Consider the following 11,040-nt stretch of genomic DNA (forward strand, 5'->3'; position numbering starts at 1 on the left):
TACTTTTATTTCATTGTAGGAGATGTTATGAAATAGGTTATTTTTTTTTTGCAACATGTTACATCAAAAGTAATTTTCTACGAAAATAATTCTTAATGCTGTTAGTTGTTCTTAAACATAATTACTAGATTATGAAGGACTTTTATTTCATTGTAGGAGATGTTATGAAATAGGTTATTTTTTTTTGCAACATGTTACATCAAAAGTAAAATATATTAACAAGCTCCATGGTGTAAAGATACCCTTATGCAAATTACCTCTCAAATATTTCACTATTGGCATTTAAAGAAATTGTTTCTTTAGCACTGATAATGACTCCTTTAGCACAATTAATGAATCCTTTAGTAAAATATGTTGAGAAGAATTAATATCCTCCCCAAGGTAAAAAATTAAACAATTCTAGGGCTCTTCAGAAATTTGATCAAAAAAAAATGCAAAGATCATAAACTAAAAACTCCTTCTCATCCTTCATCTTCTGAGGTGGGTTATGTAGATGATAAATGAACCTTTATAAAAAAATGTAAATTTATCTCCTTTTAAATTAAATAATGGCCCCAACATACACTCCCCTATTAATATTAAAGAGGAATAAAAAGTTTATTGTAGCCACTATAACATCATTGATTAGATTCTTGCCAGCTTCTTATACCTAGCTCTTCATATGTATCTTTCTCTTTATTTTAATAAATTATTTATGTGGTCCTCCACCATTATATTAAAAAAAACATTTTAACCTCACAATCTATTATTGACTACACCATGTGTGATAATCTACTTGTAAATCCTTATGATTGCCTTAGAGTCAATGATAATTCCATAAAATACATTTGCATGATACCTATAAAATATAATTTATCAACAAGTGAAAACCTCCTTGGATTACCTCAGGTTTGATAATTTGGTCACAAAACGCTAGAATTTCCTCACATTAAATTATTTTTCAAGTCATTATAAGCTACCTCCATTTAGTCATTTGTCAACAAAAATAATTAAATCTTCATTTCAATTACTTCATAGATTTCAACCTTTTGCTTTTCATATTTCAACATCATCTCTATTTGGTGAATCTTGATAACTTTACTTGGTTGGTGCATTCCCGATAGCTACCTCCTATAAACTATCACATGGTCAACACTTTATTTATAATCTTTCCATCATAAAACTATCTTTGATATTATTTAATGCAATCATTGTAGGAGGATCCAATGAAGGAATATATATCTATAAAACAAACATAACTAACACACACAAGTAGAAATAAAAACTACAAATAACAATAGATTTATGTTTAGAATGTTCATCAAGGGGATCACCCAACCCAAAAATATTCACCCACATATTACTAAATCCTCAAACACATTATGGTATTTTGGAAAGGGCCTTCTCACATGCCATGCCACAACCACATGATTACAATACTATTAAACAAATGGTTAAATGTAACATACATGGATTCTACAAACACAAACATATAATCCTATAAATGGGTGGCTGCAACGAGTTAAGCCCCACTTTTGGGCAAAAAGTGGAAGTGTTTTCCCCATTTTTCATATTTTTTGTCGATTGATGTCAAAATTTGAGGCACTTAGAGATTGAATCTAAAAAAACTTCAGTATTAGAAAATGTAGTGCTCAGAGTCTAATTTTCAAATATGTAATTTATTTCAATACCCACATGGTAGAAATTGTGTTTTGGTAGGCATGTTTAAAAACCACTTTTTCAAAATGCTTGTTTTAGGACCATACCACACATGTGTACGACCACCATATTTTGACGTAAATAAATGAATTTTAACAAGTCCTTCTAGGAAAAGATACCTAAGACACCAAATATTGATGAGAATATTTTTTCTTATTTTTTTATTGAATATATTTTTTTTTATTAATTCTTAATTAACTATAAAGTACATTTTCAAAACATCTTGTATACGACCACCATAATTTAATGAAAATTTCATATTTTTAATTTTTTTTTCCAAAACAATTGTATGTAGATTGGTGTCATATAATTTATTTTCCAAAAAACCTAAAAACAATAAAGTTATTAAAATTTTACTGAACCTCACTATTTTACATTTAGGTACCGCTTTTGAGTAATAAATAATGCAAAAAATAGTAAAAATAATCATATCTCTATGAAATTTACATTTTTTAAATCAAGACAATGAGAAATCGAATGGGTTTTCATTTCATAAAAAAATACGATCATGAAGACCTTCAAAAATTATTGCAAGGCATAAATTTGGTATTCCATTGCCTTAGCTATTTTTTTTGAGGTCTAAGCATAGGCTTGGTCCCACCAAGCCTATACTGAAGCCAAAACTAAGGAATACGTATTTTTCTGACTCCATCTTCTATGAAACGGGCACCCGTTTTGAAATTTGTAGCATTTTAAGAAACGTGTGCCCATTTTTAGAAACATGTGTCCATTTCTAAAAATCGTGCACCTATTTCTCTATGGTGGTCTGATCTTAAATGGGCACCCATTTTTCAAAATGTGCATGCATTTTATTTTTATGGGTCGGGGCCCCAAAGCTAAACGGATGTCCGTTTCTTAAAAAATGGGCGCTCGTTTCTAGCGGCAAACTTTTTTGCTTGTAGACTTCCGCGAAATTGGGACCCAACTTCTTGCACCCACCCAAATACCACTTATAAATTTCTAAAATTCCTATAGAATCATACCATAGTATGTTTAAACTCTTGACTCAAATAATTTTAGTCTACAACATCTACTCCATACCTTAATCTAATTCTTTTACCTCATTTCTTTATGATTGCACTTATCCTCTATTCTATATTTGACATCTTCCTTGATGCACTTAACATATGATAATTCATCTTATATTTCCCATATTGTTCCTTCACAATAATAATTAATAATAAATAGTGATTTCCATTCATAAAGATGAAGCACATAAACTACAATGTCACACAAAGCTCAAAGCCACATGAAATGTGTAGATCTAGGCTAAGTGTAAAAAACCTCCAAATTAAATGTGATGATATCTACACAGCTCCTTGGTTACTATAACTCCCAAAGTTCTAGTGCAAGAGAAAAGCATGTAAACTTGTAAGTATAATTAAGACTTAGAGACTGTGTTATGCTCTTCTATTGGCCCATATCTCATGAAATATGAATATGATCTCACTGCATTCTCTAACAACAAGATATCCAAGCTACATGACACAATAAATATTTGTAATTTTTTTTGGTAGCTTCTCTAAAAACCTCCTAGTAACTTGAACATAAATATACATTAAAAAAATAAAAAATCAATTGATATAAGTTAATCCCCATACCACTTAGATGCACCTACATCATATAATATTAATTTTGAATTTGAAAGTCAAAATTTAATCATTAAGTACATCATATTAATGATTACCAAGATCAAATTAATATTTTATTAAAAAAAAAAAAAAAAAACTTTCTCTAATATTACTTTTATTTTTAAAATTTAACTCAATTTATTATTAACTATTATTAATCTAAATCAACACTTTCTTTTCTATCCTAGTCTGTAAACACATGATAAAATTGTATAATTATTAGCACAATAGCATAGTCCTATAATATATTACATATAATAAATACCTTTTAAATTTTTAAATGTAGACTCACCTAACAAGAATCTCTTTATTTTTAAAATATGACTTCATTTATCAAATTACTTTTATTTTGGAATTAATGAAAACAAGAGAAGACTTGGGATTGTAGCACATGTTTATTAATATGGATAAGAAGGGTATCTTAAAGAGTTGAAAAAGAAAATGATTTTTTTTTAATGAAATTCAATTTTTCTAATTTAAAATATATAAATATTAAAAAATAAAATTAAAAATATTTTATTTGTAATGTAATTTAGTTTTTATAAATGAAATAAATAAGATAATTAATTTAAAGGCTTTTCAATCTATTGGTAAAATTGAATAATTTTGAATGCATTTATTAAAAAATAAATCTTATGCAATGTAAGATCTTTAATAAAAAATTGTACAGTAAATGATCTTGGTGGAGTGGATGTCTCTCAATCCTTACCTCTTAAGCAAAGAGGTGTTAACTTAGATTCGCCAACTTTGTTTCAATAGATACTACTCAATTTCTAACTTCTAATAAAAAATGCATTAACTTATATTCATGATTTCAAATTGATTTGATTTAACATAAAATTCTTAATAAAAAAAAATTATACCAATAAATTATTTTATAAATTACTAAAAACAAAAACAAAAATTATAATAACTCCAAATTCTTTACCTTACTAACAAAAAAAATATATAGATTTTTTTTATACCAATGTTTTCTATACAATATTTTATTGTGATTATTATAGCACAATATCCAGAACTTTTGTTTAACAATAAAAGAATTCACACAAATGGACAAAATCTTGCACCTACTGATGCAACTGGTAAAATTTGAATCAGACCTGTGGTTTTCATCATGCCTCGAAAGACAAAAGTGAATAAAAGAAGAAAAATGTTCACTAATGCGTAAATGGTCACACTACCATAGTCACTAGATACAACTACTACGTCGAAGGTTGGTGTAGAAGCCAACAAATGTTTTTGTATACCCCCGCGTATAAATTTTAGGGCAGCGTAAACGTTACAATAGTAGATTACTTATATTCAGGCGTACACTGTGGAGATAAATTTGTGGCTTACTACAATAACAGAAATTGCTGACAGGTATATTACGCATGGTGTTTCAAATTTGGACGTGAAATTTGTTGTGACAATTTGTATGAAATCGATAATTTTTAGAGAAGAGAGCGATCGGAGTAAAATGGTGTCGTATGCGTTTGGTAATTGGGAGAGGTTGGTTGGTATGTTTGGACTAAGCAAACGTCTTGCCAAATGAAGACCGAACGTCGCTCAAAGTAGATCAACTTGGAGATTATTGTTGCTGCAGAAAAGGATTTCTAACATCTCCAAAACCTCATTCTATACACATATTTACTATTCATATCAGCCCATAACTAACTGATGCTTTAAATTATTCACACAGCAGAATTAATGGAGAATAAATGACCAAGCAAGCTCTTTTTCGTTTGTAACGACCATATTTTTAGCCTACGCCAGAATATAACTTTTACTAGAAGAAAAAGCTTGTAACGGTTGGGTACCCACCCACAGCTACGAATTGTTCATACCAAATTCATGTCGCGCTCTTTCTGCACTGAATTTAACTGTAATTGTAATGGCAGAAGTAGAAGCAGAAGATTCATTATTTTTTTATTGCCTTAGCTCTCACAGTCCCTGCGGGTGGTAATGGTTGTCATGTTTTATTTCTAAAAGTCTGGTGGGTCCCTGAGTTTGATGGAAGAACTTCCTGATGGAAGTTGAAGAATTATTTTTAAATAGCATACCGGCCATATGCTGCCAAGTACATGTCACTTTCCTTCCCTGAAACCATATCGTGTGAATTGAAGAAAAGGGACGTGCCATCACAGATGGGTATTGTTAACCTAATTCCTTGGTACCCATTACATAACATAACAAGTACAGCGGCTCTATTTATATTGTTTTCTATCAAGGGTTGCTTATCTTGTGTCCAATTGCAGACGGGTCCATGCCTTTGTTTTTTACAAGGCAGGGTTGTATTTCGTCACATCTGTGGAAATGTTGGGAGAGCTTTTGTCATTTGTTGTCCAACCATACACGTAACTGTGGAATAAAACCCCTTCTCTACAGGGTTCACCCATTGATGAGATGCATCAGTTTTGGATTGTTTTGTTTTTACAGAGGTTATTGTTAGACAGGACTAGTGCTAGATAGCTATTATGTAAACGGTTTCAATCCAGCTTCTTGAAGAAGATCAGTGAGGAGAGTTTTCGAGATTTTTTGCAGAAGATGAATGATTCTGTCTTTCAGAAAATGGAAAGAACTAGTGGTAGCTCTGATATTGAAGCAAAAGAAGAATGTTTAGAGTCCAAAATGTGCCAGAGGGGTCACTGGAGACCGGCTGAAGATGAGAAACTTAGGGAGCTTGTGCAAAACTATGGTCCCCAAAATTGGAACGCTATTGCAGACAAACTCCATGGAAGATCAGGTATTTTAGTATGTTTTCTTGTTGTTTATATATATATTTATTGTGGGTTCTTTCCATGACTTCATTGTAGCTCTTTTATGATCAGTAAAGAACCCATTTGAAAATTTAGGCCTTTTTCTAAAGGATTCTATTGATAAAATAGACCAGCACACCATTGCACACACATTTAGATCACAATCATACATATACACAAATATAATGAAATTTTCTTGAGCAGTTATTCCGGCAAGGGATATTGTCCAGTGTAAATATAGTATGCAGGCCGATATATCGATCTGCTTCACCATGGATTGAAATGGATTAGGTTAGGTCAAATTGGCTATATTCGACAAACCCTAAATAGAGAAAGAAATAATGGACAGAGGAAAAACTCTCTTGTTTTTTTCTCTCTTTTTCTAGATTGATTTTTTAGTTCATAGCTTATAGAGCCTAATGATCTGCATAGATAGCTGTGTTTCAGGATTTTGGGTGTGCCTCGATTTCTTTCTAGATAGATTTGGTGTTTAAGTTGCAGAAAGAGAAAAGATCTTGATCTTGCAGAAACTAAATCAATCTTTGATTTTGAATCAGTCCCGATTTCTTCGTTTGTGCACTTGCAGGGAAGAGCTGCAGATTGAGATGGTATAATCAGTTGGATCCACGCATAAACCGTAGGCCTTTCACAGAAGAAGAGGAAGAGAGGCTTGTCGCAGCACACAGATTACATGGAAACAAATGGGCCATGATCGCCCGGCTGTTTCCAGGAAGAACAGACAACGCTGTGAAGAACCACTGGCATGTTATCATGGCAAGAAAATTTAGAGAGCGATCTCGTATCTATGGCAAACGAAAGCTATGCTATTCTCTCAGAAAGGCAACTTCAACTGTCGATTATCGTCACCACCTTGCACATACTCCTCACAATGCTTTTGTAGACAGATATTGTAGAAGAAAATATCAAGGGCTTACGATGAATCCATCTATTGAACCCAATCACAACCGGCAGATCACAGAGCCAATTTTATGCATCAATTCACGAGGTAGGTGTTGAAATGACATGCTTATTTGTTTTGGTGGGTTTCAGATAGAAATTAGTTTGGCTGATATAAAATTTATCATCAGGTAACATTCCATCTGTTGAAGGAGAGGATTACAGCAATAGAGTTATGAGTAAACATAATACCCAATTTAGGAAACAACTTTGCTCTCCACAATCCACCATGAAAACTACTTCATTACCATCAGCTTCCTTATTGCCTACAATCTTCTCTGGTACAGTAATTCCAACACCAACAGATTTATCACAGTGTGAAAGGCTCACTTATGTTTGGAAACAACGAGATGCAGCTGGTTCAGATACACAACTTAAATTGCCACATGTTCATAATCATCATAGACTAACACATTCTCATAGAAATACAGGTGAAGATCCATCAGAAGGTGAGGAAGACGAGAATTCTTCACAGGCTATCAAATTTACCAGTGGCAACAGCCACAATCTTTCAATTGGTCGAGTAGGTATAAACTATTCTCAGAGTTCTAATTGCACAACCACGGGGAAAGAGGAAAATATAACATTCCATCAGTCTTATGTTAGAAAAAATGACAAGCCCATTGATAATCAAGGGCCACTAGCTCTTGAAATGAAATATGCAGATTTAAAATTGAGCATACTAGATGTTGAGCCTTCATGCTCCAAATCCAATGACAAAGCACTCGAGGAGGGACAGTTGAAGGACAGAGCTAACGTTGCCTTCATCGATTTCTTAGGAGTGGGAACATCTTAGTTCAACTGGAAGCATTCATGGAAAGATTTTCAACAGACTTGTTTATAGTTTCTTTTGTTGAAGCAGCCTTAACTCTTAACACAGTCTGGTTATTGTAACCCATAACATATAACATAAGTAATAGCCTTATCAAAAGTATTATTCCTCGCAAGGGAATTGTTTGCTAAATGGCATCACTTGACATCTGATTTTCCCGAAGGAGAAAATCAAGATGTAAAACATTCATATGGTTACACTCTTCTCCAAAAGGGATCCCCGGTGAATAGAATGCATGTATATTCACTAATATGCTCGAAGAAGTAGGATGTTATTTTTAATGTCTTACAATTAGGTGATAGTGATTACAATTACTTACAACTAACATTTTAATATATCATTCAATGATGATGTTTATAGAAAGGATAAAAAATGTTTTAGTTATTTTAATTCTAATATGCTTAGTTTAATTTTTAGTATAGAAATAAAGTTTGACTTCTTTTATAAGAGAAAATGATTCTATTTCAGTATAAAAAGAAAGGATTTAATGGATGATATAATTTAAGAGGAGGGATTATGACTCTAATTTTTGTTTATACTTTTTATCTATATGTCTTATTATAATTTGGTGAGATTGTGTCTATATGACTATGGTACTATTTGTATTCTAGGTGGATATTGTATATGTCCATTACAACACCTTTTACTATTGTGGTAGCATCTTTTGCAACATTACTCTTTCCTTCTAAAAGGCAAGAAATATCTATTGGGACATTTTAGCCCATTCCTACACTAAAACTAATTGTTAGAATGGGATGATGTCTTATCAACATTTAGGCATTTTCTGTTCTAAAAGTAAAATGATTTAAAACAATGTATGATTTTTTTAAAACTATTCATAAATGAATTCCAAGTGAAGGAAAGTTTGTTTAACAATCATATTGAGGTTCTACTATGAAAATGAGCACTTTGAGATGCTTGGTATATACAGGTGTTTGTGTGCGTCTATTTATTTACATTGTATTCATTGTCTTATTCTATTATTTTTAAAGCATTGGTCTCTTATTAATGATTATTTTGTTCTAGTCCAAGAATATTCATGCAAATTGAAGTTGAGATACCATAAGTCAAAATTGAAAAATCATGTTTTGAACATTTTGTGTGTGACCGTTGGGACCTGTAGTATTTAAGGTGGCAAAATCATAAGAAATGGCAAGTTAAAAGGTGATTAAATGTGGAAGGGGATAACTGTGCACAAAATATGTAAGAATAGTTAATGTGATGCTTTTCAATCAAGGGCACTAAAACAAGTTCTAAAAAACAATGGAAAGTCTTGACTAGACACTTTCTATCTTTACATTTTGAGTCTGTTTTCGAGTACATGTGAGCTACAATGAATCAAAAATATTAAACTAAATTAAAAACTATATTTGTTATGCATAAGGAAAAGATCCCAGAGAATTCTTATATGATATTATCTCCATGTCTATGTTTGAATACTGTTCTTATATTATATATCACACATATTAAATATATCATATAATTTTTTTTGTATATTTTTTATTATTTTATTTTTATATTATTCTAAGATGAAAACATGGAGATGTGAGAAAATTAGACTCCATAAACCCCCTGTTGGCAATTGACACTCATCTAGTGGTTTCTGGTAGTTTTCTGTGGTTGAATATTAGTTTAGGGTTGCCATTGATGGTAACTCTTCATAGAGATTCTATCCAGTGGTCGTAATTCCTCTTATCTAGAAGCAAGTGTTAACCGGTATTCCAGGGTGAACAAAACATTTTTGGTCCGGAAGCTTTCCAGTGATTGCGGTGTATTGTATCGTGCTTGGATTGATTGGGCCCACATTGAAACATTATTTTATTATTATTTTGGTGATCTGTATTTATCTTTTGTGATCTATTCAATTCGACATGTGACTACATGTTACACTAGCAGGCCGACATGGTAAATGACCTATTTTGTGATTTTTGGTATATAAGTTTGGTGTGGATGATATTTTTGGTGTATGATGCGATTGTATGCAAGCGAGTATCGAGAATCCATTTTTTCAGAGTTGCACGTGCGCATTTTGATCCAGTAGCTGACTGAGATAGTGCATAGGGTAGAATAGAGTAGATTAGCATAGGTGATCCAGTCAATATGTTTAGCACTTAACCGGAACTCATCCAGGCATTGTAGATGCTATTTCAGAGTTTGTTTTGTTGTAATTCATCACTGTAGCTAATTTGTAAGGCAATGAACCTTCCTTGAGGGTTGTAGCCTTCCAGGTTATTATAATTGAGCAGTGAGCTCTAGGCAGTGTGCTTGAATGCCTATGCATTCCTATATCATAATACTATTTTGCTACTGGGCATAGTGGAATACTATTGTGGGTTCAAATACCACCATGATTTTCCCATTTGGGTTTCCACATAAAAATCTGGTGTTATGCTTTTGTGGAACTGTTTGTTCTATGTTTCTGCACTTTAGTTTCATTTGTATTCTTTCAGTGGTTTAAAGTTAAGTTTGAAAATAAGCTAATCGATAGATCATTGATTCACCCCCCCTCTCAGTGATCCCTGAATCCAACAATTGGTATCAGAGCCTAGTTCCTCTAAGGAAGCTTAACCACTTGAGGAAGGTTTAAGAGATTGAATCAATGGATTCTAGTTTTCAGAGACAACTTAGTGTGGCACTTGAGGATCTTGATGCAACCAGAAATAAGATCTGTACCTTGAAGAAAAACCTAAATGTTGCTAATGATTTCATTAATGACTTGAACGATCAAGTGAGCACATCAAAAGACAAGAGGAAGGAATTGATGGACAAGCTAAAGGAGAAAGAATATCAGATCATGGAATACTAGGATAAAGCTGATGAAGTTAACAAGCTTGAAAGAGAGAATGTTGCCTTGAAGAATGAGATGCAATCCATTATGATGAGACTGACTAAGGAGATTGAAGACCGAAAGAAAAATGAAGAGAATCTGGCACAATCATTAAAGGAAAGAGTTAATGAATGTTTCAGGCTTACCTATAAGAATGATCAATTGAAGCTTGAGCTGACATAGTCAAGAGATAATGGTCAAGAACTTGAAAGACAAATTGCTACCTTAAGGGATGAACTTGCTACTGCTAATGACCACAAAGACAAATTCAAAGCTAGCTCAGTAAGGCTTGATGAGATGCTGGAGAGTCAAAGACATGGAAAGAACATGAGAGGACTTGGATTTGAGAAAGGTGAA

At 32.4% G+C, this 11,040-nt stretch overlaps 1 protein-coding gene across 1 annotated transcript; it reads left to right on the top strand.

The window, feature by feature from the left end:
* The first annotated feature begins 5,555 nt into the window (after nucleotides 1-5,555).
* Nucleotides 5,556-7,988, top strand: LOC131063172 (transcription factor MYB102). Its single transcript, XM_057996957.2, has 3 exons — nucleotides 5,556-6,054; nucleotides 6,654-7,073; nucleotides 7,156-7,988. The coding sequence occupies exons 1-3, from the start codon at nucleotides 5,856-5,858 to the stop codon at nucleotides 7,818-7,820; spliced, it is 1,284 nt and encodes a 427-aa protein (XP_057852940.1). The 5' UTR covers nucleotides 5,556-5,855; the 3' UTR covers nucleotides 7,821-7,988.
* The last annotated feature ends 3,052 nt before the right edge of the window (nucleotides 7,989-11,040 follow it).

This window comes from Cryptomeria japonica, chromosome 11 (assembly GCF_030272615.1).
Source record: "Cryptomeria japonica chromosome 11, Sugi_1.0, whole genome shotgun sequence".
Taxonomy (NCBI): Eukaryota; Viridiplantae; Streptophyta; class Pinopsida; order Cupressales; family Cupressaceae; genus Cryptomeria; species Cryptomeria japonica.

Bases quoted from the DNA above. Each gene is read 5' to 3' on its own strand.
- LOC131063172 (XM_057996957.2), top strand. From the start codon at position 5,856: ATGAATGATTCTGTCTTTCAGAAAATGGAAAGAACTAGTGGTAGCTCT. The intron at 6,055-6,653 runs GTATTTTAGTAT...GTGCACTTGCAG, and splicing joins CAAACTCCATGGAAGATCAG to GGAAGAGCTGCAGATTGAGA. The intron at 7,074-7,155 runs GTAGGTGTTGAA...ATTTATCATCAG, and splicing joins TTTATGCATCAATTCACGAG to GTAACATTCCATCTGTTGAA.